The sequence below is a fragment of the Galendromus occidentalis genome, unplaced genomic scaffold (genome assembly GCF_000255335.2).
Source record: "Galendromus occidentalis unplaced genomic scaffold, Mocc_1.1 scf7180000077508, whole genome shotgun sequence".
NCBI lineage: Eukaryota > Metazoa > Arthropoda > Arachnida > Mesostigmata > Phytoseiidae > Galendromus > Galendromus occidentalis.
Window position 1 is genome coordinate 115,376 of NW_003805496.1, and position 27,823 is coordinate 143,198.

At 52.1% G+C, this 27,823-nt stretch overlaps 1 protein-coding gene across 1 annotated transcript; it reads left to right on the top strand.

Moving 5' to 3' along the window:
- The first annotated feature begins 4,508 nt into the window (after nucleotides 1-4,508).
- On the top strand, nucleotides 4,509-27,127 carry LOC100904577 (zinc finger protein ZIC 4-like). The gene is made up of 2 exons (XM_018640851.1): nucleotides 4,509-5,166; nucleotides 26,478-27,127. The coding sequence occupies exons 1-2, from the start codon at nucleotides 4,509-4,511 to the stop codon at nucleotides 27,125-27,127; spliced, it is 1,308 nt and encodes a 435-aa protein (XP_018496367.1).
- The last annotated feature ends 696 nt before the right edge of the window (nucleotides 27,128-27,823 follow it).

Below are 27,823 nucleotides of genomic sequence, written 5' to 3' on the forward strand. Positions count from 1 at the left end.
TGAAGTAGTTCGGACAAGCGGGCGAACGAGCGATTTATCGCTGCAGTAGACGTTCTGGTTGGCAGAATTCTCCCGGTCGCGTGCTCAGAAGATTATGTTAAGAGATAGACGATCCGATAGAAGCACAAGAAAAACTCCCGGATGCGAAAATCTTCGTCCCGGACCGAAGATCAGAAGCATTTGATGTGCGCCACAAGTTCATCATTCACCGGAGGTCGACGCGAGGCTTTTCTTTTGTCAATCCATTTCTCGGCTGCTCTGATAAGGCTCCGAAGATGATTAACAAGACGATTACGACGATGATCATGGACATGGAAGTTTGTCGATGTCACGATGAAGAATGCAGCTATGACGGCAGAGGTACCTACTGGGAAAGGTGCATGGGGAATCCGATCGAGTGCAGTGAACGCCGAGAGTCTAGCCAAAGCGGTTTCCGAATACCCTGCCGCAAATTAGATCAGGGAATCGTGAAGGCTCGAGGACCTTCTCCACTCATGAGATTCTCGTGATCTCCCCCCGTGCCTTCGACAAATAGATTTCTCGAAGAATCAGAAACTCTTGAAAAAACTCGTAGATGACGGAATCGCTCACACGATGCTTACCTATTACGTTACTAGGGATGATTCTCGCTTCGGTGATAGTCTCCGTCATCTCTGTAGGACGTTCCTCCGAAACTCCTCACGGATGGGTCAAAGGGATCCCTCTCTCCTATCGTCTATGTTTTCTTCGATCATCAGCATGATTATGTTTCCCTGATTACTTGGCTGTTCGGAAATCCATCGCGATATACGTGCCTCGTCGGAGACCCAATTGCCCCGAGAACAAACGATCCGAATTCGAGCAATCGTCCCTCGGCAGGTGAATCCTAATGAGTTCGGATAACAATCGTCGATGCCGCATGTGCTATACAATAAGTGATTGTACATTACATTACATTTCCCTGATACCGATCGTAGAGCGATCATGTCGAAATCGAACAACAGCCATAGAAAGGAACCCGCAAAACCCAATCAGCTGTGGCCCGCTCGAATCCGTTCCATTTGTCGATGTCCTCAGCAAGAGGAAAATTGATAATGGAGTCTCGAGCATCGATGGACCGCTCGTGGTTCGTGATACGCGTCGGGATAGCGAGCTCGGTAATAATGTCAATATCTTCCCAGCGATCGAAGGTGTTCTGCAACCGAGCATAATACCGTATCCTCACGAGTGCAGATCTGAAGGAAATCAATTGCTCTCGGAGATTACCGCGTCAAATGTTCCTCAGAGGAGCGTCAGGCTGTTCGAAGATAGCGCGATACAGGTAGGTTGTTCCAATTCCTGAGGAACCAGAAAGGGCCGACGGGAATGGCGAGCCAGGACTCCTTTTCTCCGACTCGAAGCCACAGCTGCTGCCCAATATGCTCTTAAGTCGCCCATTCGGTGGACATCTTTCGATCCTAAGGGAGAAAGTCAGAGGCGCCTCACAGCTATCGGTCCATTGGGTTCGCGGGCGTGGAAACAGAAAAGCAAAACGACGACGCCCCCCGCAGCAAAGTCCGTGATCGCCGAGCTGAGGCTCTACTCATTCAGATCCGTCTCAGAGCCGCTAGTCATTTGACCACCATCGTACCTTGAGCTATTTATTCCTCCGCGCTTGTTCTGCCTCGACGCCCGTGAGTGCTATTCCCGTGTGGAACTGCATCAGATTGAAATGTTTTCCGAAAGAGATCGCTTTTCCCTTCCGTTTACTCTAGAGTTTGTTATCGGGAGGTCAATGTCATCGCTGGGAGATCATTCCGTCGACTCGGAAGCTTTCCGGGCTGGATCTTCCCTCCCTCTGTTTTCATTTATATCTCGCATTTGCTCCCGTTTCCGTCAATTCTTAGCATCGCATTCCGATGATGACGGGAGACTGGAGTTGGACGCTCCCGATGGAGCACCGATAGGGCTATCTGTGGCTCGAACATTTCCCGCGTCCCCTCGCGGAAGCTTGACGCGTGCATGATGATTGCGGTTGGTTTTGGTATCCGCTCCTCTCTCGTCACCGCTTTCGCATAACCCACGGTTCATCGAATTAGAATATTTCTACTCGAGGAGAGCGACGACGGCCAACGCGACGTCGATCGGCCCCAAGCAATGAGTCGTCTATCACAGTTAAGGGTGTCTACATGTCAGGTTTATGTGTTCTCCACGTTAGGAATGTTTGGCATCCAAGACGATCTTGAGCCGAATCGAAGGCGATCTTCAGGTGCATACACGTTGGAATGGTGGTTCAGCTTTCTTTTCTAATTAAACTATTTAGATTCGAAGTTACGCCCCATCGACTGCTCGTTTGCGGCTGACGGTTTGACGTTACGCAAATTCCGCCGTCGCCGCATGGCTGGTCGATACGAGACAAGAGAACGACGCTCATATGGAGGATCGAGCTCTGACTGCGGGGAATATGACCGAAAAAACGCGGAATCGAGCGTGCTCAGTGACCTGCTCCTCGCATGAAGTCGGCGTTGAGACAGTTCACGTTTTCGATACGCTGCGATCCCACAACATTATCTGATAGGCAAATATATTTCAGACAGAGGAAGTTCCAGGACTGCTAATGGGATGAATGTCGTGAAGTGGAATGAATATTCGTATCATCCTTCCTGGGAAAGCCATTGTCGAAGGGCTCGCAACGAGAGCACTGGCATGCAGGAGTGGCTTTCGGGAAGGGACTGGATTCCCCGCGAAAGATGCGACTCCGTCCTGGACCACGAGCGCTACAGCCATCCATCACGGGTGACCGCCGACACGCCAACTCATCAAGCGTTATCGCTGCAAATTCGAGCACGGAAACCTGACCGATCGGAACCTGTTCCGACCCAGGGACACGAAGTGTGTGGGTATCCGCAGGATCCTGCGCTGGTATGTCTGGAGCTTTTCATGAGATCCATTTGTCGCGTGGAAATCTTGATTCTCTTGAGTTTCGATCTCATCGAACACCCCTTCCATCAGTTGTGTGTTGCTCCACCGGCGTTCCAGATGGCGCACCGGTCGCGCTAAAACATCCACGGCTGAATCGGAACTGCTGGTTTACATTTCTAATGAGACCCGGTGTCTGGCAACGGATCCAATGGAGGGGAACTCGCTTAGCTCCTGGTGTTGGAAGCGGAGATCGGTCGACAGCAACCTTCCGCCTGCTATCCGGGGCCCGGAGTATTTCTTTGCCGAAGCCCTGGAGTTTAATGCAATCGTTTGACCCTAAGATCGAGATGTGACAGGCCTCCAGATTCGCCCGCCCTCTCTCCTATCGCACCAAGGGATGTCTCGCTAGTCTCGCGGCGCCACAACTTGGGGTGATGGTGCGCGGAGCTGACTTTGTGCCTGGAAAGACTGATCGGTGCCTAGAACATGGATAGGTCTTCCTTCTGCATAGAGAATTAGTCGAGATTGTTTTCGATTCTCGATTTCTCCCGAATCCACAAGACCAGCCTTGTGCCAGGCGCATTGCAAGCACCTGTTCCTAGGACCCGTTCCTTCCCCTCCTCACTGGTCATGATCCTGGAGCCTCGCCCGATTGCCTGACGGGAAATACGTCTGACTGACGAGTGACGACTGAAATCGCTGCACGTGGAGGCGGATAGAACAACAAGGCGCGCGCGCCGAACAGCTCTCGTTCGTTGCGCAAGATCGGATCGGAAAGAGGAGGAGGAGGAGGGGGAGGAAAAACAAAGATTTCTCGCGCTTTGCAACTTGTACGTTAAGCGATGACGACGACGGAGAAGATCGCCACCGTCAGCGCGCTGCGGCGGCGCCAACATCATCGCAGTCCCAACAAGTCTCTTCTCTCTTGTGTCTGGTTTTCTCTCGTCGTGTGTCCGGTGTAGCCAATGATCAGCGATAATACGCGAAGAGGCGCCGCCCTCGCCCGAGTGGGCGGGCGCTTTCTGGGCTCCGCCTCGTGGCGAAGGTCACACTCACAAGCGCAAACGATTTTGAAGTCAGTTAACTGAGATATGCGGAGCTCAAAGCTCGGCTCGTGGTCCTTGTGACTTAGTGAAGCATTCGACGCATATCGAACGTTTTCCGTACCACGTCTAAATGCCAACTTGAGCAGGCGCGACGGCTGTTGTTGTTGCCGACTGGTTGTAGCCTCCCCGGAAAAGCGTTCCGCGCCCCGACAAAATAGAATCGAAAAAAAGAGACTCTTCCATTGGCAGTGTAGAATCCGTAAATCCGTCTCCGAGCTTCACACTGTGCGACAAAGGAAAAGAAAAGCAGTGCTGTGGAAGAGACTCGTCCACCCATGCGGAAATTGTGCTTTAGATCAATAGTGAAAGTTCGCTTCTGCATCAGATAGTGAATCTGCAACGGACCGAGCAACGAATCGAATTAAGCAGTTTTCTGTGCTCGAAAGAAAGATAATACATCGAGACTGTTGTGTTGAGATATAAGACGCAACAAGGAAGTGAGGATCAGCGTCAGCAAGTGCGGGAACGACGACGCGGAGCGGGACTCGATCTACGGGAATTCGGCCACATCTCAGAGCAAACATGTTATTCCATGTGGATAACCCGCATCATTTGAAGCTACCTCAAGACCACTATCAGACACAGCCGTTTGGCGTACCACCCATGTACCCGGTCCGGCGAGATGATTCCGTCGGCTACGAGAGTTCATTTTTCCCGGTGGAAAATCAGCACCGGGGCATGAACATCGAAAGAGACTCCCGATTGGATTATCGACCCGCAGGGGCCGACTTCGGCTATGAATCGCCCCAGAACGGTGCCTTCATGCGGTACACGCCCCAGAGTCCTTCGGAGTCATCGTGTTCCGCAACTTCCCCAAACTCTGGTGTCAAACAGGAGTACATCTGCCTATGGTCCGAACCAGACGTTTCATTCTATCCGTCTAGTCACCGGAGTAGTAATCTAAATCACAGGAAGGCCCCGTGCCATAAGTCGTTCCTCACAATGCACGAAATCGTTACGCACCTTACGGTCGAGCACGTCGGGGGACCGGAGTGCACGAACCATACGTGCTTCTGGTTGGAGTGTCAACGAAGTGGGAAACCGTTCAAGGCCAAGTACAAACTCGTGAATCACATTCGAGTTCACACCGGGGAGAAACCTTTTCCATGCCCGTTCCCTCAGTGCGGGAAGGTGTTCGCGCGCAGCGAAAACTTGAAAATCCACAAACGAACACACACAGGTGAGTTTCTCATTTTCTGTCCTCTTTGCGGATAATCGGGCATCCCGAGCGACTCCGGAGGCTGGAATCGCAATAGGAGAATTCTCGTGTAGGAAATCCGATCTGTTTACCGTCTCTGGGTAGTTTTCTCCTCGAGTTGATCCGGTCCGTCAAGAGCTTCAAAGGCCAATCTTGACCTCTACGGAATCCTTCGCCCGTCATTCGAGATATTCCTCGATTCTCGGGAGAGCGAGTGTCATCCATTTTTTCTCATGCGGAGATGCCGACTGTAACATCTGAGCATGAGTGATTAATTCCCTCTCGACTGTGGCTTCGGAGCAAATAGTGCAACTCTCTCGAAGAAATAGAAGAGCGCGCCCGAGCTCGGTGATTTTGCAAGAACTGCACGTTGGTGGTCCTCGCTTCTCCAATGAAGGTCCTCTTCGTCGCTTCTGACTCTCTGCTTTCTCTGTGCTCGTCTCGCACGATGCTGACCCTCACAGAGTTAAAGCTCTGACTCGAAACCAGCTCTGACAGCAGCGAGCGTCAGAACGCTGGAGGAGCGCGACTACGAAGTTCTGTGAAGAGGCTGATCGCAAACCAAAGAATAACGTTTCCCTGACTCGTAAATAGAGCGACCTCAAAACTTTTACTGGGTTTGAAGTTGTTCCGTGAACGGAGCAGCGTGTTTTTCGGAAGTGAGCCAGCATCGACTCTCTGTGCTTTACTGCACGCTTCGGGGAAGCCTGGGCGTATCAGAGAAATCGATTTCGCAGCTCTTTGAGCCTCCTTCTGGCCTGACCGCTGTCGTTGAGCCGAAAAAAAGCTGCGACGTCGACGACGGCCTTGACGAGTATCGCTATGACGTGTTAAGCGTTCGGCGAGATTATCGAATCAGAAAAGTGGAAATCTCTCGGCATTGTCGCAGATTTTCATGCAATCGATGATCGCGGGCCCTATAATCGACCACCGGTGCTTTCGATAGGTTGTATCGCGCACTCGGGTCGTTTCTGTCGCATAAGGTGAGGGTAATTAGTGACTTTGCGAAATTCCTCGCGAAAGAGCCAGAGGATCCTCCGGTTTCTTCATCCTTGAGCCTTCCATGTGCATCTCTTCCTCGAAATCTCCGAGAAAAAAATCGCAACGGTCCAGCAGCCGGTAAAGGGAAGTCCGCGAAGTTGTGAAGACGAAGCGTGAAAGCGGAATGGCAGATCTCGAAATCGTCGTCCGAGCAGATCCCATGCAGAAATGTGGCAGTTTTCTCGAAGAGCACACATTGCGTTTTTGCGGCCGCTCAAACAAACCTTCATCCGATGCACCTGTGTGTCTTCAGATCCGTGTTGCTGAAGCATCTTCTCCGTGAGGTGTGAGCGGTTCCCTCGTTTGTGACTGAGAAAGACACCCAAGGTGGGATGCACCGGGGCCGAAATGAGACGGACCGAGCTTTCGGGGTTGAGCGAGAGCGCGATTCGAGTGTCTGGTTACCGGCGGACCGAGTGTATACTACAAATAAGGTGCTAGCGATTCGAGTCCGCGCTCTGTTGTGAGCTCCCAGACGTACACTATCGCGTAGACGATCGTAAACAGGACATCCGAATGAACGAGAGCGAACGCGATTCATACTCACAAGCAGATGATCGTTCGCGACGTCGAGATCGTAGTCGTCGTCTTCGCCTTACACGAGAGATATGTTGCGGCGGCCCCGAGGAATTCGTTCAGTATCTATCTCATTCTGCTTTCTTTCCTTGCGGTAACACTCCCATCTCGCCCTACCCTCGACCCTCGACGATCGTCGTTCAATAATTAAACAAGTTTTTTCTTTTCGTTTTCGCTTGCCTTCTCGTCCTCCGTTTCATTACGATTCCATTCCTGAATCAAGTGGTGACGGCGGCCTCTTCGCCTCCTTCGACATCTTGGATCGATTTTTTACTCTATTCGTTCTTTTTTTTGCTGATGTAAGTTTGGAGGAAATGTGGCGGTTTTCCGTGAATCGAACTCGGTCTCTCGGAATGCATCGTGGCTCCTCCTGCAAGTTTTTTTTCTTTTGTTTTATGGTCGCATCGCTCTCCTCCACCGACCATTGCGAGACATCTTGATCCTTTTCCGGTGGCAGCATACCGACCGTCGATATCATAGAGCGCTTTCCCGCGGGATGGGAGAAGATGCGCGCGCAATCGACCTCCGTGCTCCGACACGCTCCTATCCGGGGCAAGGGACTGCGGTAATTGTGCTTGTGAATTGATTCCCGGGATTCTTCCGATGGACGGGAGGAATGAAATGATGATGCACCGGCCGGAGTTCCATCAGATCCCGACTCGGCGGAAAGTGTGCCTGATACGCGTCTCTTGCGTAGTACTAATAATGAATTGAATTTCTCATCGACTGCGAGGAAATTCTTCCTCATCGCCAAATCGATGGAGCAGAAAAGGCATTTGTGTGAGAGCAAATTGAAAGTTGTCAATGGAGCGCGTACGTCAAAATTGCGATCGGTCTTCGGTGTAGCTGTCAAAACGAAAACCGAGAAAGCGAACCGTTCTTATTAAGGAGAGGCGGCCGCCATCAGCCCGAAACCGCTGTCGCTCCACTGGCTGAGCGAGGGAGCGGGCGAGCGAGCGACGAGTTCGAAGCACCGAACACAAGCCGAATATATTCGTCGATGAGATTTCATCGCGCGATATGCTCCCCGATTAATTTCCTCCGACGGATATTCCGTCCACGTGTCAACAGCCGGAGCGACGAAAAGAATTTGTGGACTTCACGATTCCCGGTTCGATGCGAAGATAACTTCGTTACCATCGCCGAATATTATCGGCACGCCTAACACTCGATGATGGGATTGAGTCCGATCTGATCAATTCAATTGATCCGAGGTCTCGCCCGAAAGTCTTCGGTAGATCGGACGTGAAGTTCACATCGATTCCGTTTAATGACAGCGTTTTCAAGTCGCCGTCCCTCGTAGGTGAGTTCCGTCCACGTCTGTGTCTCTGGTGTGTGGCTCCTTCGTTGTTTTTCTCTCTTTCGTTCGCTCGAACGATCCCGAAGCACAAAGCCGTGCATTGAGCATTCGTCGCGGCTTCAGAATTTATGCTCGCTTCTCCAGCCTCGGCTGCGCCCTAAATCATCGAAAACCCGCACGAAATACTCGAACCCTCGGAGCAAAAGTGAAAAAATTGAGGGAAGGAAAACACGATTGAGCCCGATGGCATCAGGCCGACTCGCCGGTCAGCCGACACCAACAACTCCGAACATTACCCTAGAGCACTCATCGAGTGGTCATCAGTGATCGTCGACTCAGGCGGTTCAGATCAATCTCTAAGCTCCAAACAGTCCATCATAGGACTCTGGCGGGTCCCTTATTCGCTGCTGACGTGAAGCTCACGTTTAACGATGACCGAGATGAGCATCGGTGAGCTAAGTAAGCAACTAAAGTCGGAATCACGGATAGATAGAGGAAGAGAAACAACGAACGACTTCGCGAAGGGAGCGAACAGAAGTCAGGTGCTGTCAGAATCCAAAGCACAAGACTAACCGATTCGTCGTTAGTTCGAGTTCCGCAGAAAACGAAAAGAGGAAAAGAAGAACTTTATGGTCGTCGCCGTGGACGACGACGACAAGTCGTTGTCGTCGTCGTCATCCAAGCCGAGGTGCCTCTCTGTTCTCGCCTTTTCTCTATTTCAGTGAGTTCCGAACATCACCACGAATAAAAGTTCACTCTCGACTTTACGTTCTTCTCGAGAAGAGGAAAAATACGACAAAAAAAACAGCTAATTGGCGCGGCGCACAGCCGTTGTCCCCGTCACTGCTGTTGCCTGTAGATTTTGTCATGTATCCAAACTTTTCTGTCGCTTACGAGCGAGGGTCATCTATTGGGTCGCCGGAAATCGTGTCTGCGTCATCGGAGGTACCTGGAGCTCCTCTCGATCACAACATCATCAATCCATGGGCAGGAATCTCGGGTCCGTCGCAAACGAGGAATATCTTATTTCGGTTTGACGTCAATCACGTTACGCGTGTCTGCTTTCGCGGCAATTAAAAAAGGAAAAACATTCAATAGGGCGACTCAAGCCGAAAAAGTTGTATCGCATAGCCGGCACCAATTTGTTTCGAACGCATTAACGCATCAATGACTTGAAAACGTAACGGCTGACGCCCAATTCATTTGCGGCGGAATATGCCTTGCCCGATGCAGCCGTGGCATGGATTGCACGCAATCTCACCGTTCGTATGTAAGTAGGTACATCTGAATTGAGTTCGGTGGTGGCGATTGATTGTTTCTCTCCTCGTGTGTTTTGTTTATGAACGCCGGGCTCGATTCGAGCCGACCTCACCTGGTCTGCAGGCCGCCCAAGTGTCCGAGCGGGCGGGCAGGCAGGAGGACGGCGGTCCGCAGTTCTGTGTATGTATTTCGTTGCGGGTATCAACGATGGCGGCGCATTTTTCTGGCGTGAATAATGACCAAGACACTCGCGTGGCGTCCGTCCGTCCAGCAAACCGTCCGATGCGGGTTTTTCCTTCTCTCTCTCTATCTCTCAGTTTGCTTTTCTCACCGTTGATATTCCGGATCTACGCGGAGTTATGGCGTGGGCTGAGAGCTTCGTTTGAGCGGCGATCTGGTCGGCTATCTTCGCAAAAACCGATGCGGGTCGACATCGCAAACAGAAATTTCAAGAAGGATTTTTTTCGTTGAGGAATATACCCACTTTGGTGAGCGCAACGACGGCCGCCTGACACATGCCGGACAAACGTCAAGTCGAGCGCCGCCGCCGCTGCGACTCCTTCCTGGGGCCGGTCCAGAACCCGGAGTTGTTCGTTGACGTTCGAGCAAAGCTGCATGTTTATGATTGGGATGTTTGCGCTTTCCAGCTGTGGTCAGCCGGCAACGGTCGTTTCGTGTTCCCGGAGCGAGTCCGTTCTGTCATCGACTATCGAATGTTTTTCCTTTCTCCTTTATTTATTCATCCATTCATCTCGTCTGGATTCAGGCTGGATCCGCGCGACGATTACGTCCGGATTCGAGGAAAAAGTCGAAATGAATAATTTTCGTCTCGAGCATGAAAGTCCCGTTCATGGAGCTTTCCGTGCCGTCACCTTCTCGACTTAACTTGTTGTACTCGTTGATGTCGCTGTTATTGTGGCGGCGGGTGTTGTTGCGGCCGTGGTGCCACTCGCTCATCCAGCGGAATCCTGCTGCCGTTGCTCATGTTGATCACGCGTCGAGTGGCTTGAAAGGCGAGTTTCGTGAACGCGAGCGCTTATGTTCAAGACTTGCTTGTTCAATCGTGGCCAATCTCGTCACGAACCATAATGGGATCGAAGCGAACGCCCTCGCATGAGGCCTTCAGAGCACATCCTTCTTCTCGGAGCCGGCAAGACAAGATTGAAATGCCCCGGTCGGATGCCGCAGAGCACGCTCTTTGGCTCGCAAGTACAACACAATGTACCGAAAAAAAAAATCGTTGAAGGATTTTCAGCACGTCCCGACTCCTGACTCGTAGTTGGGAGGACGATCCCCGTGATTTAAATCCTAAACAATTCCTCGAATCGCATTCCGTTCCGAGCTCGCGTGAAAAATGTCCAGAGGTGAATACCGATCAATTCTCATGGAGCGTCGAGGACTGCTCGCGCGTTCCACATCAAGGATCCTGACGGCTGGACCTCCTCGAGAAGAGGTGGCGTGCCACAGTACCGGGTCTGTAATCCGTCTGCAGCGGTGAATGAATGCGAGAGCAGCGAAGCTCACGCATAAATAGCGTCACCCGGCCCTACCTTTTTCGCCAACCAGCCTGCCAGCCGGCCGGCCTGCCCGTTTCCTTCCTTCCCGGCTGCAGGCCCGCAGGTCGGTCTTTCTGCCTTCGGAACCGCCAGTCCTCGCAGGATGTAATTAAGGAAATTATACTGGAGGCCCCGAGGGTGGTGCTAGCCGTCGCTTTGGCCGTAGCAGGATAATGCTGATGGCAGTGATGGTAATGTCTGATCTTTACTGTTACAGTTGCGCAGCGACTCCTCCTTCGTACACACGGGCGTCATCGCACTTTCTGTAGCTCGAACGTACATACATTTTTGAATTATTGTGACTCGCTGCTACGTCATTGTTGGGATATGACTTCCGCCGATGTGGACCGTACGCTAGATGTGACTCAAAGCCCCAATGCACTGCCCGTTTCCTCGGCCTTTTTCCCCGATGCAGGCAGGCGTCCTCTATCGCTTCCGTGTGCTAACTTTCGCGGATTTTGGAGGAATTATTTTCCAGGAGACCATGCGGTCGGGTCTATCGATCCCGATTGGGCTTCTCGATAAAATGTTCCGCGGAGACTGTTCCAATATATTCGGATATCCCGCTGTCAGGTTTCTCTCTGATGCGAACCGCCGCTCCTTGTTCTCACCCTGACTGAGCTTTGCATGCTCTCGCGCAGACGGCTAGTAACCGAGCGAGCGAGCAAGCAAGCGATCAAACCACCGGGCTGGGACCAGGTAAGCGGAGATCCATCCACTCGCCGAACTCCCGTTCAGCCAACGAACCATGGCTAAACGAGCTGTGTACGGTAGCCGCAACGAAATCTGCTCCGCTTGTTGAAATGTGATACTTCTTCTCGTTTACATAATGTTTGTTGTTGTGGTTGTATGTGTTAGCGGCGATGCTGTTGTTGCTGGTGGCAAGTAATTCGAGCGCACTCTACAATGCAAGGTCGACGACAAAACGCAGGGAGATCTGGGTTTCTGAAAAGAAGATGAACAACAGCATTAGGAAACACTGGTCATATCTCTTCTTCTTCGAGTCCGTCTGAGCGACTATCGCTCGCATGTCTGTAGGGAACGATGGGACAGAAAACACGGAGAATCAGATCGACAACACCCTGATCGACTCGGGAATTCGAGACGTCGTTTCTCATGGAATTTCGGGAATTTTTTTCACTCTTTTCCTGAATGACTGATGAAGGAGTCCCGAGTCTCTGAGCTAATGTATACGGAGAGAAGACAATGCAGGAATCCTGTGAGTGGAATTTTCGACGCAGTCGCGTCAGACAACGTGAGTGTGCGACGACGTATTGGTGCGTCCCATTCCACAGAAGCCCTCCATAGTCAACCTCGTCGACAGTAACAAGGTGAGGCGTCGTCTCAAGTTGGCCCTTGTCGCCTTCACATTAGACGTCTTTTCGATCAACAATACGGAAAGAAGGGATTCCGTGTCTGAAGTTGAATCCACTCGTAACTCATGCGTCGGCGAGGATTTTTTCCTCAACTCATCGTCGCTGTGGGTCTCTACAGTGTCAATGGCAGAAATTGTTTTCGCGAGCAAAGGAACGCATGCTCGTCTTCTTCTCGAGCTCTGGCTGCGATCGGGAGCTCGGTCGGCGTTGTCTTGCACATCTGCCGGCCTCTAGGTGTCATCAAGGAGGGCGACCGAGGGGTGGGATGGGGGAAAGGGGGGAAATAGTAGGGTATTTCACAGAGATGGAACTTGATAGAGTGAGAGAGCAGCTCACAAGACAAATTTCAACAAAACCGCCTCGCATTTAGACCAATGGAGCTTCCTCTGCGCTTCTCTCTACCCCGTGCGGGCCACAATGGGAACTGTCAACCGCCTGGTTCCGAGGTAGTTTCATAAAGAAAGTCGATGGCTCTGATGGCCGCAATCGGCGCTAGTTCGCAAAAGCTCAAATCGACGCGGCGCGGCGCATCCTCGATCCCGACGGACCTTCCACGGCTCCGGAACGAACCGAAAAGACGGGTTGGTCGACGAAGCGATAGCATCGGGCAATCCTCAGCGAGTTCTGCATGAAACTCAATCAGATATCTGATTTTGAAACTCGAAGTGGCTGCCATTCTATCCGGATTAGGTTTCGGTGCTGCACGCATCGTTTCTGTAATTACTCGTCAATCAGATGTGATCTCGATGATGGATCCAATGCCCCATCTAGCATGGGAAGAAGATCACAATGAGTCGATCAAAGCTGAACCTTCAGCGTCGATCGTGTCTCTTAGGGGAGGAGATTACATGACGGAGCCTAAGAGATTTGGAGTGCTTTCTCTGCTTCGAGCGGCTCGCTAGCCACCTCATAATCCAAGCCGCTTAAACCGCGGCCGCCGATCACAATGACCTGGTCGATGTGTGAAAAGCGTGGAGAAATATTGTGTGTCGAGCGGTCCCCTCTCACCACCGGACTTGGTTGGGTGGCTTTGGATCGAAACTCTTCGCCGGCTTATCCTAAGAGCTCTCAAGAGTGTTTTGCTAACCTATCCGGTCATCGACACACTTAAGTGCTCTGCAAACTACCGGTTCGTCTTTCGGTCAGCTCTCCGTGTGTAACAACCAGTTGAGCTGGCTCTATCCGAACGACGGCATTTTTTAGCTCTTTCCTCGGAGGAGTTCTTCTTCGCACCTCTATCCTCGTTTTCGGAGCGGAACCGAAAAACGGGAAATACTCGAAACTAAGGAGCCTGGAATCCGTTGGGAATGTCTCGTGAAGTCGGCGCTCCAGTGTGCGTTGAGACGACCAAGGGCGAAAAACCCGAGCTTTGACATAATGGCTCCGGACATAATGCGCGACGGAGTCTATCAGCTCATTGGAAGAAAGCTATCTATGCTAATCGCGGAGGATCGAGGCTTTGAGTGTTCAAGCGATTAGGATAGCGCGGCCTTCCCCGCTCTCGGGTCCGATTACTGCTCTGCTTTGCTTGCCTGACTGCTGTCCTGGGAGTACAGCAATCAAAATACTCTAATATACTCCCGTTCCGGGAGAGAAAAACTCACTGAGTGAGCGCGACCGACCGATCTGGACTGCAGGTAAGCAAGTACGCAAGCGACCGCATTCGCTCTCGTACAATAACACGAGCAGATGGTGACGACATCTAGGGGGTGCCACGAACCTCAATCTCGGTTTGCACAACGGCCATCACTCAAGTGCTTTGCGCACACTATTTGCGGAAGCGAATTCGGGGCCATAGCGAAGGGTGCAGTCGCTGGCAGACACGCTCTCAGCCATAGGCCTTAGAATGCAATGGCGTTCCCAGAATCGACCGTCGGGAAAGCTACGTATCGTGGAACCATCTCGAGTATGGTGCTCTGGGAAGATGCTTGCGGCGGGAGAGCGACAGGGGCAACTTTCAGAAGTGAGATCGACCGATGAAATTCCATATCGGAACAGACTCTCGCTAACGATTCATCCCCCCTGCATGATCATCACTCGAGAAGGCTCAATCGAGGAGACCTGAGAAACTCGGTGGACGAAGAAATCGACCAGGAGATCTGACAACCGATCGACTGCATTGAAGCAATTACATCGACATTGGGGATCTCCATCAGCGGTACCGCTCCGAGGACCCGAGGATCTTTATTGCGGGGCCGATCAAAGCTCTTCGATGTACCCTCTGCTCAGGCTAAAAACACTTTGTCACATAGTAGCTCATGACGGTTCATCCATAGGATCGGAGATTCTTTCGCGTGAGTTGATCCGCTGAACATACTTGTCGGCCTCCGGCATTCTCTCCGACTGAGCTCCTCTGCACTCTGAACTCTGCTAAATACCATGTTCGAAGCACAGACTCCCAACGAAGCTTCGAGCTCGCGGTTCGGGGTGAGAACTCCGAGAGTTCCATTCCGTCTGGAAGAGGTTCTGATGGGCGAGAGAGGAATATCAGATCTTCCGTCTCCCAATGAGTTGAGAGCTGGAAATTCCGGCTCGAAGAGAGATCATCCGGCTGTCGGTTCCGGAATTTCTCGAGAGATGCTCGTGACGACGTAACACGATATTTCCTCGTTCGGTCCTAGGCTGCCGTTTCTAGCTCTCTGTCCGACGCTTTTAGTGCTGAGAGTATTCGCTTTTCTAGCCAATTACGGCGTTCGGAGAACGCCACCTACCTCCCGAAGACGTCACCAACAGCAGCAGCAGTTTACAGCCCATGCCCCCGTGCTTCCGGACACTGCTCTGGGGTTTATTAGGACCGCAGGGGAGTTACTCCGTTCGGTCACTCCTTCCCGTTCACCTCCCTCTGCCGTTTGTTTGCCTTCTGTAGCTCCCTCCCAGTTTTCCATGTCTTATCCAGCTCCAGGTGCCGTGGTGGTTTCGGGTTTCAGCGACCTACTAGAAATTACTGGCTGTTAACATGTCATTCACAGAGCCTGGTTCTCTAAATGAACCCCTCCTCCCAATTCTCCTCCTTGTCGCTATCGTAGTCATGGTCGTCGTCGTCGTCTTCGATCTGGATTGATATACACACATAGATTGTTAGACAGAGATTTCGGGAGGAAAAGTCTCAACTCGACGAGCGATACGATCTAACACGAGAAGCCATCATGTCTGATCCGCTTATCAACTTGTTGACTGAGCAACAGACGGACGACTTCACTCCCATGCGTCATGAAATCATCCCTCGTCGACGAGGTAGGAGGAGCTGGGGCTCACAATCTTCAGAGTCTAGGAAGTGATCGTTTGAGGTTGGCCTGAGAAAAAGCGCACAGCTTGCGGAAATCACGAGAAACTTCAACGTTTCGAGGGACGGATACCAGAGCTCTGCTCGCTCGACCGGCGAGACATGGTTCGGCTCGAAAATGCGAGAAGAGGGCACGCGCCTCGAGCAAACCAAGATAAATTCGCCTGTGGACAGGAGGCCGCGACTTCGATCATCAGTCTTGCTCCGGGAAATCCTCTGTTTCACCAAAATCACAAAAGAATTCCAACCATGGCTTGCATTGTGTGTTCTAATGATTCGTGTTCGAGGACTCATCGGAGGCGAAACCATCATCGCGGTAAAAACGAAACGAAGCGAGCCGCCAATGAAATCCGTATATTGCGTACGCACAGCGCCAGCGGTAGAATCCAACAGAGTCAAAGGGGGACCGCAATGCTATGGTCACGCTCGGCAACAACGACGAGCACCGTCAACACAGGTATTCGGGTGGTACATAGTTTCGAATAAATCGCTGCGTGCATATATTTCGACTGGGTGTCCGTCTAGGCTTTCGACTCGGCGCCTGACATTTTGATTCTCGGCAACCTTCTGCGTCTTCTTCCGAAAAGGGATAATCGGTCGTAATGCAAGTGACCAAGCTTATGAAGTGACCGGCGATGACTCCTGACCCCAATAACAAGAAGAGAAAGAAGTACACTTGCGCCATAAAACTTCGAAAAGCTTTTATCTTTCTACTATCTTCCATTTTTTTTCGAGAAACATAATGCCCAAGAGCGACAGTTTCGGCGAGTGGGTGGCCTCAGTGATGCGTCCCCACATCTGCATCTCGGGACCACGACGAAACCCGAGCTCGATTGAACGATGAATATGTCCCCATGCGAACTAGATTTCATTACTGTCACAAGAGCAGAGTCACCTACCGGACCGGATGCGCAAAGGTAGCGAGCCTCAGGTTCTCCGTGACGCAACGCGCGAAGGCGAGCGGGTTGGCGAAAAAGCGGTCGTCGAATGGTTCGTCTGCGTTCCGCGAATACGTCCTTAAGACACTCCTATGGGAGCGGTTTTGGGCGATTGGTTCGGCCACGGTGAACGACCAAAGCTCCACGGTGATTGTGGCGGCGGCTGGCTGCCATTAACATAATACTTTCAGCGCGCGCCACAATCATCGCAAAGATGGCCTTCGCTCGATTGGCTTCTAGTTCCTAATGTTTTCCCTGAGGACTGGTTGAACAAGAAGAAGACGAAGAAGAAGCGCATTACTCATGGCGGCACCTTCGCTGAAGCCTCTTTCCGACAATAATCGGAGCGGTTCTGCGACTCGAGAATGTAATCGCTGACGGCGATCAGAATATTCAACATAAACCCGTATCCAGCGCATGAACCCATGTCAAGCACCACGAGTGATCGGACGGGAGATTTTCAACATGTTTCAACACGAAGACCAATGAGATAAACCTCTATTGAAGGATGACGATTCCCATGCAGATCGGAGGATTTCAGATTTGACGCGATTTAGCTAATCTTGAGGGAATCTCGGCGTCGAACCGGCGTCGATTTCCTCCTTAGAGGATCGGCTTTATCTCTTGTGCACGTCTTCATCTGCCGTCATGTTCAAGCCGATGGGATTACAAAGCGTTCGGAAGTCCCGGGAATGAGGTCCCACGCGATTGATGTAGTGCTCACAGGCCTTCGACCGACGTGGTGTCGGCGATTCCGATTGCGCCATTGAGACCGCACGGCAGTGCCGACGGTGGAACGAAAAGTCGCGACGATTCGAATTGTTTTGAAGAGAAAAATCATTTTTCCCGCCTCGGTCGCCGAGCCATAACGTCTTTGTAGCGCCGCGTCCGTTTTCGAACAAGAAGAAAAGTGCCAAGCGACAGCGGCGGCGCGGCGATACGACAGCGGCCGACGTCGACGACGGTGGCGGTACGTCGTTGTCGATCCAAGAAGCGTAAACCGGTTTATTGCTCGAAGTGAATGGAGTTTAGCACAAATTTGTTGATTCGGCTTCGCTTCTAGTGGGCCGGGTGAGGTTTGAGTTAGCAGGATGAGGAAAAGCCAGGATGAAAGCGCTTACGAGTCACGGAACTGCTACGTATCGCGTGAGTGAGGGGAAGGGACTTCTGTTTCAATTTGTTCTTTTTCTCTTAATCTCGATGCGTACCATCTGCCGCTTCCAATGGAAAGCCGGCGGAATTCTGCTGATTCCGTCCAGCTGCCATCGCCCGACGACATTCATTCATCGTGTCTCAGGTCGAAAATCATGGGCTGGATATCACGCGTTCCGAAAATGTATTCCCAATTTCATCCTCGATCTCCACAAGCGCCAAATCGAAAAGGAGGTATTTCTTCTGCATGACTCTCGGAAATCGAGCACGTCGGGGAATTCACTCGGGGGGAACCGAGTCGCATCCCCCCGGACTCTGTGGAAACGAACCTCACCTTTGGGATTCTCTCTCGAGGCGAAGAAGTACCAAACGATTTTGCTCGGCTCGAAACCAGAGTAAAACTCCGTGAACTCTCTCCCTTTCGGATGAATTGAGTGCAAGCGAGCAGGAGAGGTTGGAAACTTCACGGCCGCATGGCTGCATCGTTACAGAGAACGCAATGCGAGGGTCATGGCGGGGATTCTTGGGCAACTCCCACTGCCACCCCTCGCCGCCTCTTTCCGCCCCCTCGAGCGCTCGTCGGCCACCTACACCCTCATAAGGCATCCGTATTCCTTGAACGAGCAACATTCGAGCCGCAGCATCACCGGCGTTTCGTCGAAATCGCCGTAGATTCGAAGTTCGACGAGACGCCCCACGGCGAGATGAAGTTTCATTAAGGGCTGCTTCTGCTGCCATGTCGATGGGTTCTGATTTTCCGTCCCGTGAGTCAGTCCACAAGTCAACATATCTCACATGAGAAATGATACGGCGGACAGTTTACGGATACATCGACTGACATTCAGACAAAACCGGGTCCGCCGTCATTTTCAATCGAGCGCTCGGTGGCGAGCGAGAAAATTTCCCTCCCAAAATTCGCTCGGACTCTATCGTGCGGACACACGGACACGCGAATTCCTGGCTCGTTAAGATTTCAACGCTGGTCGACGACAATCACCCACCTGACGATCTCGTGGTGTTGTCGCCACTCGATAGGTTTGACAAAAGGCGCAGCTAATCTAGTGGTGTAAAATTACCCGTTTCCGGGGCTATTCACAGCTCCGAGATTCGACGATCTCTGTCAACAATGCTCTGACGAGGGTCCCCGAATCGTTCAGCCAGCTCCTTATCGAAGCCATCTATCACTTTATTTATCTATGCATCCTTCCATCCAAACAGACACCCTGTCTGGCAGCAGTATTGAGCGAACCCTCCGCTCACACCAAGCACGGAGCGCAGAGCGGGTCTGACATGAATCAGGTCAATTTACAATCTTTCGAGGTCCTCCCGAAAGAATGCATGTTGTCATCACACTTCTCTTCTGACTTCGTCGTCTTCTGCTCCTCTGCCGGTTTCTGAGGCTTCGTCTATCGGACTGACTCGCTGGCTGGCTGGCTGGCTGGCTGACTACTGGATGGCTGGCTGGCTAGCTAGCTAGCTACCGTTGCCGTTGTTGTTGCTGTCATTGATGAGGTTTGACCCCGTCGAATTCTCTCGGCTGCTGTCTGCGAGGCATCCCTCCGAACGTCTTCTCCGAGGCTCGAGACGCATCGACGATGACGACGAGCCGAATCGTTGGCTAAATGCTCATAATACTTTTCGTGCCTGCTACCGGTGGTTCGACGAAGAGCGAGGCACGCGTCTCAACGTCAAGAAAGCGTTTATTGCTCGAAGCGGTCGCGAGCTCCTCCGGCCGGCAGTCTCGACAGCCGGACACTCGGTCTGCGTTCGCACAAGCGCACTCACGAATGCAAGTTTTATCGCTGATCAATTGTTTTATGCAACAGCAGTGAGAGAAAAGAGAGGAGACGTTCTCAGCTACCGACGGCCGTAAAGTCGACTTGGCAGACGCGCGACAAGTTCGCGGCTGACTGAGCGACGCGCCATTGACTATCTCGCGGTGACTACAAATCGGACAGATGAACAAACATACAAAGCAAACCCGCCACTCAACAGGTCGTTCCACTGTGTGCCCACATCAAAAACTCAATGCTTAGGAATTCCCCTCGGAAGCGATACTCTCGTCTTGACCGAAAGACTGAACCGATGGGCGGGAATCTGTGGATGAGCTCAAAATGAGCGAAACATATGCTCATCACCGGGGATTCTCCCTCCCTGATACACCTTTCTCTACGGGTACCTGACAAAGTCAGATCACTCGCGCACAGTTTCTGACGCGCTGTTTATGTCCCATTCCGCATGGAACGGTCATCGTAAATCAGAAAATCGGTGGCAGATCCAAACATGTCAACGCTGAAGACATCGTCATCAAGGAATCAGCAGTAGGTACCGCTATTTAGATAATCCCTCGCTCCGTCGGGCAGATAGCGCTCCTGCTTCGAGATTCTATCAGACGACGTAAATCAGAGCAAAATACGTAGCGGTGTTGGTGGTGGCGGTGGCGGCGACGACGACAACGACGGGAAACGCCATTTACGACGACGTTTTTCGGGCAGGCGGCGACAGTGTGATCATTCCACGACTGTAAGAGTGAAGGTGCCAGATAAAAACGCTGTTCCCCGTAATGACGGAGATGGCGGTCGAAGCGGTGACACGGCACGCGTATGCTCGTGACGTCAAAGCAAAGTCTCCATCGGTCGCAGCAAGATGGCTTGAAGTCGCCGGACGTATTCGTTCCGACAGATGCCCATTCGACGTCCGGCGTCCGCCGCTCCGGAGCGATCGCATCCATTTTCCGCTGTCGTCGACGTACACGGTGTTTCTCAAACAACATTCTACGCATAAGCTTCCGCGTGGACTGCGGTTCGAGTTTCCCTCGATTCGCCATCTATCCCGCTTAGCTTGTCGAATGAAGAGGGAAATCTCTCTGATTGGCCGAGCAATTCACTGATCTTGGGGAAAAGAGCTGAGATCTGAAAGAGGTGGAGGGAAGTTCCCCTCGGGACCAGTCCGCAGTGTTTACGAGGGCGAGACATAAGGAACGTGGGTCAATCTACAGCTCACAAAGTTCGTCAATCGGCACTGCGAATAAATCGATTTGTTTAGCGCTGCGAACTGAACCCTCCGGAGTCTTGTGTGAGCTCTTCCTGTCGTTGAGTTCATTCCCCGGTCGAGTTCGCTCACGATTTCTCCACTCTAACAGCTGAAGGGTTGTCTCCCGTAATAATTCACTAGTGCGAGTAAAACGGAAGAATCAGCAGGAGTTCTGGAGGAGAGGGAATATTTGAATATGTTTCAGCTTGTTTGGCAATGATCGCCACGCCGTGACGTCAAGGAATCCTTCGTCACGAGATCGACACACAGAGACGTGGAGGTTGTTCCGAGCGTGCTTCGAGGCTTTCCAAACGAGCAAACACTTCTCCCCCCTATGGACACCCGTAAGGCCGATAGAAAACGATGAGGCTTCCTCTCGGAAATCGCCGTTGATACCGCGATCGGTAGCGAGATCGTTCGTCTGAGAGATTGGATCGGAGGACAAGTTGTCGCCCCGACGTAGATCGGCTGACGGCGGAATCGGAGCCTCAAGTGTCGCGAACGGATCCAGACTCTGTGCTGCGCGAGGTTCTCCCGGGAAAGCAGCAGTCAGTAGGAAGAAACACACAATGGAGTCTGCCGTCGCGATCGTCGTCGCTTTAACTTTGATCCCGAGAAGCGACTCGAGGAAATCCCACTTTGAGGGAGGGTAGAGCGGGCTTCGGTCACGAATCAACGTGGCGAGGTCGCCTCCCTACCCCGGAAAACTTGCCCGCGGTCTGACTCAGAGCTCGGATGACGCAATTCTATCAAACCAGAACACGCTCGACCGCTGTGCGTTCGCAGGAGAGAACAACTCGTTCTGGAGTGCTCGAGGCTCGCGCTCAGACCTCTGAAAAGCTCCGCTATCCATCCGCAGTTTCCCAACGTCTCCATGGCGACTGATCCCATGATCCTCCCGCTGTGCGGGCAGGGGACAGAGAGCGCTGACGACAAACCAAAAGGACAAAACCCACCCGGAATAGGTCTTGTGGTGGTGGCGTTGTTGGCGGTGCTGCTGCTGGTGGGCGCCCGCCAGCCAGCCGAGAATGTCGTAGACTCTCCATTGTAGCAAAACAGTTTCAGGGGACGGCCGAGGGATGCCGAGAGAAAAATTCTTTCGGGAACGGAGTGAATTCGAGGTTATGGTCGCTTTCGACTCGGAATATTTACAGAATTAGCGTTCATATTCAGCAGCTCACCAAATCGGGACGAGTATTTCGTCGGACTTGCAGTCACGATTCCTGATCAGAATTTCCGTGCTCCGAGCCGCCTCGCTCACGAATACACGAGTCGAGGTGTCGTCGGCCTTCTGTGACCCGAGAGCTCAGCTCCGCAGTGCCTCTGCTGAAGCCCCATACTTGGGGTGCAATAGCAATCGGCTCGATGATGAAATTAAGTCTGTTGCTGAAGTAATAGTCGTCCCTCGCTCGCTCAGATTGAGAACACATCAAAGTGTGAGAACATCGCGCATCCGATGGGGAGGACTGAACCCGTTGATCCCAACAAGGGAATTCCGACGACACGTTCCGTGAGCGTTCAAGAACTCAGGGCACAAGGCCGGTGTTAGAACCAGAGGTTTCGAGCAGAAATTTCAAGAGTTCGGAATGATGCAGAAACCTTCAGTCTGATAACCCTTCCAGAAGGCTAGAGCAATTATCAGGCGGCGGAAATAATGGCGATCGCGTGGTGTAGCTCGGGAGCGCATTTGATGTCCGCTTTTTATTTCTTTCTCCACTCGTAGTCACGAAAACTCTGTCAGAAAAATAGGATCATTTTGAGCAGCAGTGTTTGCACGCGCGTGAAGTTTGACGAGTTCTCGACTAATTAAATATTTGCGTAAAAGGAGATGAAGAGCCTCCGAAAGAGTTCTGTGACTCGCCACCATGAAGTTCGCCGAGCGGCATCTCATCGAGAGCCGAATTTTACATCTTCCCGGCCGTTCGAATTTAGGGCGAGATCGGACTTTAGTAAAATTCTGTGCTGGACCCCATTGGGAGATGTTCGAAGGAAATGAGGTGGATTTCCTCCATGGGGCTCGCGAGACTCGGAAGAATGCGTCGAGCGGTCCCTTCAGATTCCTCTGAAGATCGAATGACGACGAACGCTTTACGCTAAGGAGCTTAAAGTCAAACCTTCCTGCGTAACGTTGGGAGTGTCCCCGTCAAGAATGACAAAACATTTACGGTGCTCTTGTGCGGCTGCCGAAGAAGCCATTGAGGTGTCTGAAGATCTCAAACGATGACTCTTGCGGACAATGGCCTGCTGCCTCGGTGCCTGCCTCACTTCTAAAGGGCTGTTTGCCAGCCTGTCTACCTTCCGCTTAGTGGAAAGTCAACATTCTACATTGTTTACACACGACTTGATGGGTGCAGTAACAGCGCATGGACGCAGTGAAAGAGTGGTGACAGCCGGGATTCCTCTCGTGAGCCACGAACGTAGCAAGCCTCTCGTCTGAGATTTCTACCTCGGAGTCGATTTTCTGGTTGAATCCTGGAACGAGGAACGTTCGGCGACCACATCCACTCGACGATACGTCCCGGAGGAGCTCCCGTCTGAAGCAAGTCGAGGATAGCGAGAGAATCGTCGCTCAGCATCGCGAGGCAACGCAACGACGATCTGGAAACGTCACCTTCCTCTTGCGGTAGTTCTGCGACAAGCCTTCCTCCGAGTGGATGACGCTCATTGATTCTTTCGGACTTTCATCCGTTCGTCCGGTCGGTCAGTGGAGGAAACGCTTAGTAACGCCTCGATGTGGATACATAGATGCAGCAATATCATCGAGCGACGTCAGCGGCAGGCCGCTCGACGGCTCCAGCCAGTCAGTCGTCAGTCAGTCAGCGCGCGATTCGGCTTTGGTGTTATGGGGCACTCCTCTGCTGTGTCGCTCGCTCGTTCGTTCGCTCGCTTGCTCGTCCATTCTACCCTCCCAAAACGTTAACCTCAACTTCCCATTAAGTGCTTGTCCGAAAGTCTGTCTGCGTTTCTTTCAGTCGTCTTTCTCCGAGCGGTGCGCACTGAAAGCTCGTCGCCATGGTTGTTGTTTCTGTTCGCTTGCTCGTTCTTCTGCCCGCGTCTCGTTGCAGGAATTTTCAGCTCATTCGACCACCGACTCGGCTTCCTCCGGCGTCGATTGCCACCTGCATGGCTGTTTCGATGTTCCACGCAGAGGGTTTGATCAGCTCACGGGTTTCGTCTCGGCCTTGTCCGCGACGCCCGCGCCTTACCAATATCCACCTCAGTCTATCTCACTCGAGTTCGGAGCTGAAGTCGAATTCGACGATCGCTCGCTCGCTCTCCGAGTTCGTACGATCGCGAGTTCGGTCTGAATTCGATGGAAATCCACCGTCGATGACTTTTGGCTGATCCCACGAAAATCAGAAACTGAGATTGGCCGGGAACTCTGACTCAGCGACATGAAGCTCGCGCGCGATTCGTCTTTGAATTTCTCGGAGCCCTTGGCGACTCGGCTTTGAATAGAGCAAGTGGCGGGCCATTCATCAACATTTGACTCTTTGACTACAAAGACTCTCGGCGCACCGACTCGTCTCATTGCTGTGTTCCTGTGAGACTGTCTGCGGAACAACAGTCGGTAACTTGATAAACTCCGAAGCGGGAAGGGTCGCGAGTCTCTTTTAGCTCGTTCATTCGGTAATTAGATCTGCTTTGTTACAACATCGCGTGCGTCGAAAGGATTTGCAATGAAAACACGACGAACTCTCCGAACAGCTTGCTCCCGAAACTGGCGGCGGCAATTCTCTTTTTTCGGCGCTTGTCTCGATACGTCTTCTTGACAACAGCGATTCCGACCGAGAACGCGATAACAACAGTTGCATCTCGAGCCGTTTCACAGCGACTCGCGGTTCGAAACGCCGTCTCCTGCGCCCAGAACAACAGGAGCAGACTTTCGGGGAACGAAGTCGACTTTCAAATATCAGCTGTCGATTCGGTCTTCTGCATCCGCTTTATCGGAGCATCGAGGGAATTAGCGTTCAATCGCGTGGCTGTGATGCGTTCCTTGCGAGGGTGAAGTCAATCGGTGGGAAGGATAGCCCGTCAGTCAGCTGGTGTCTCAGGGGACAGGGGTCCTCTGAAAATCATTTTTCATTTTTCCTCGCGAACGGCTCTGATGAATATCCGCCTCACTCGTTCGGATTCGGTCACTATTAGGTCATCGGGTTCTATCGTTTGATTCATGATGAGCCTGGCGGCTGGCTCCTGGACGGCTCGTCCGATTGGGGATTAACTCTTCACTGGACAAATGTTTCATACAGATCGTTATTGATGGTCTCATCGCGCTCGTCTCGTCACTTGGTATTCGTAGTCGTCCATTGCTTTGCCGTCCGCCCGTCTCTCCGTCCGTCCGTCGCGATTCGCTCGAATCATTACTCTATCGCGACTCATCCGTTCCTAATCCCGGTCATATTCGATCTGAGACATGGTGCTCGTTCCGAGGACTCGTGCGGAGATCGACACTCCATTTGTCGCGATTTCTTTCCTCCGGGACGAATCGATATGATCAAATCAAAACAAATTCGGATCCAGATCACTTGTCGAGATTTCGAGCATCACCGAGAACATGTCGTATAAGAGCGTGTATTTGACAAACATTGTGGCGCTGAAACTTAATTGACTTTCGCTGCGCATCTATTACCAGTCGACCCCTGGGACCCCGGGAGTTATAGCCCGGCTATCTAGCGAGCAACCGCTGCGGTAATGCTATGGGGCTGCCCTGCCAATGTTGCTCGTAGTGGTGGTCGTCGTGTGCGCACCCTCGAGGCTCCCGGTGAAAAGGCGGAGTCTGAGCGGAACCACTCAAATGTGAGCATCTAATCAGAGAGGAGATCCACCCGAGTTGTTGACTCAGTGTTTGTCGAGCACGCACTCATTGATTTTGCACCGTTTGACAACGATCAACAGCAAGAGTCGACAAACGAAGTGACGGTCTAGGCAGACTCGATCTCGGTTAAGGAAGAAGGCTCATGCATTAGGTTTTTTTCCTTGGAGGAGAAGAGCAATTCAGGGCAATGCAGCCTATCGCAGGGTCGTGCGTGGGAACTTGTCACCCGCGTCTCCTCCTTGGATTACGATGTCCACCTCCAGACAGGTCCGTCTGCGGTCAGTCGGTTTTCTCACCCAGGCTCTGCCGATCTGTCAATTCAATTATGACCAGGAACGCAAAGGTCAGCTGTGGAATTCCAGTCGACGTTAACCTGGCGACCGGTCGACCACCCAAAGTCTGATCGCATCGCATTCCGGGAACATAGATCCTACAGTCGATATCAAAAGCGTCATCTAAACGGCCTCGTAGACTTCATCGTCGTCGTCGTCGTCGTGAACTCTGCGCGGCCGTTCGACGAAGACTTTCGCGGAAAGATACGTTGCTTGTGATCGATGCTTTCGTTTGTCATGTTCGGGATCCAAATTGAAATCTCGTGGATACTGTTGCGATCGTTGTTGATAAAGCAGCTGCTCGAAAAACACTTGATGTTGGTTATTCTGAGATTGGCGTGCTCGGTTCCCTCGTTGATCGAGCCTTGCTCCGAGAGCGAGCCGGTCGGACGTTTTCATTTTGTTTCAGAGAAGCAAGTTGGCCTAACCTTCGATTGATGGCTCGATGATAGAGCTCCCCGTCCTCCGTTTTCTCACCGTCCGCTCTGTTTCACCCCCCCGAAGGATATTCTATATTTCATTATTTTCGCCTCCCAAGCGGGTCGGAGGCAGGAAATTACAGCTGGAAGAAACGGGAGAGAGAATTATTCGAAAAATCTGACAAAAATATTCTCCCTCTCTTTACAGGCGAAAAACCATTCAAGTGCGAATTCGATGGCTGTGACAGGAGATTCGCCAACTCGTCGGACAGGAAGAAGCACTCACACGTGCACACCTCCGACAAACCATACAATTGCGGCATTCGCGGCTGTGATAAGAGTTACACGCACCCCAGTTCACTACGCAAGCATATGAAGGTGCACTGCGGCAGCAGCACGGGTCTGAACAGTAAGTCTCCTCCGTTGAGTCCAAACGGATCCGACTACTCGAACCCGACGACAGACTCGTTCTCGATCGCGCATTCTGAACGATCGGAGCTGCACAGTCAGGGGCATCTTACCAGTGGGCGTAGTGCGACCGGGGTTCAGTCGGGAATCCTCGCCACTCCGAGCGTGTCTTCTCTTCAGCAAAGTCTCAGCGAGCACGGACTCACGCCGCTGCGGTCTCCTCACGGACACAACCACCTTATACAACAGAACGCCGTGATGTCCTCGGGACTTTCGGCGGCTGGCGGGCTCACTCCGCTGTCGACCGCCATAAATCCGATGGCTCCTCACGCGAATTACAACGATTGGTATCATCCACCACAAAACTGCACAAACCCTCCGCAGTCCATCCTCCATCCCCATCAGGCTACATTGCAGTTCCATTCTCTAGCGCCACCCACAGCTTATTAGGCTTGGAAGGAATTTCTCTCATCGTCGTCGTCATCATCGTCGTGTTCAGCCTCACCGCTCACCACCAACATCTTCGTCGTGATCATCGCTATCATTCATCGTGCGGCGGCCCTGCAGGAAGTCTTCCGGAAACGAAACGCGCTAACGAGAGTCCTCGAAGAAGCAGCGTAGGGAAAATAAGAAGAAGCTCCAAAGGCCCCGTTGCAAGCTGATCGTAAGTGCGGCAGCACACGGCAGCAGCAAGAAAATAATGATCTTCAACATTGTATACACGAACGCATAATGAACGAAACAACACCCAACCTGAATTAATAATATTGAATAATGTATGATCGTTTCCCAATTGCGCGAATCGCTAGTGTTCGGCGATTAGGCTGTTAATAAGGAAACCGAAACCAACGAATTTAGAACGTTGAGAACTTCATAGGATTTTACGAAGGACTACATTAGATCTACGGACGACTTAAATCGCGGGGCTAGAACATCGCCCGTCCGTTCGACGAACTATCGATATCCGAGGATAAGCTGATCTGAATTGGATCACACTGTTTACTCTCGCTCCCAACACCCGTGCTCTCTGCCTCCTCGGAAAGAGAGGGGAGTAAATCCATATCTCTCGAGGGTATTCGACGGCATTCGGTCACACTCTATGAGAGTGGAATTCGGGTTTAAAGGATTGGTGACGGGGTGAAGACT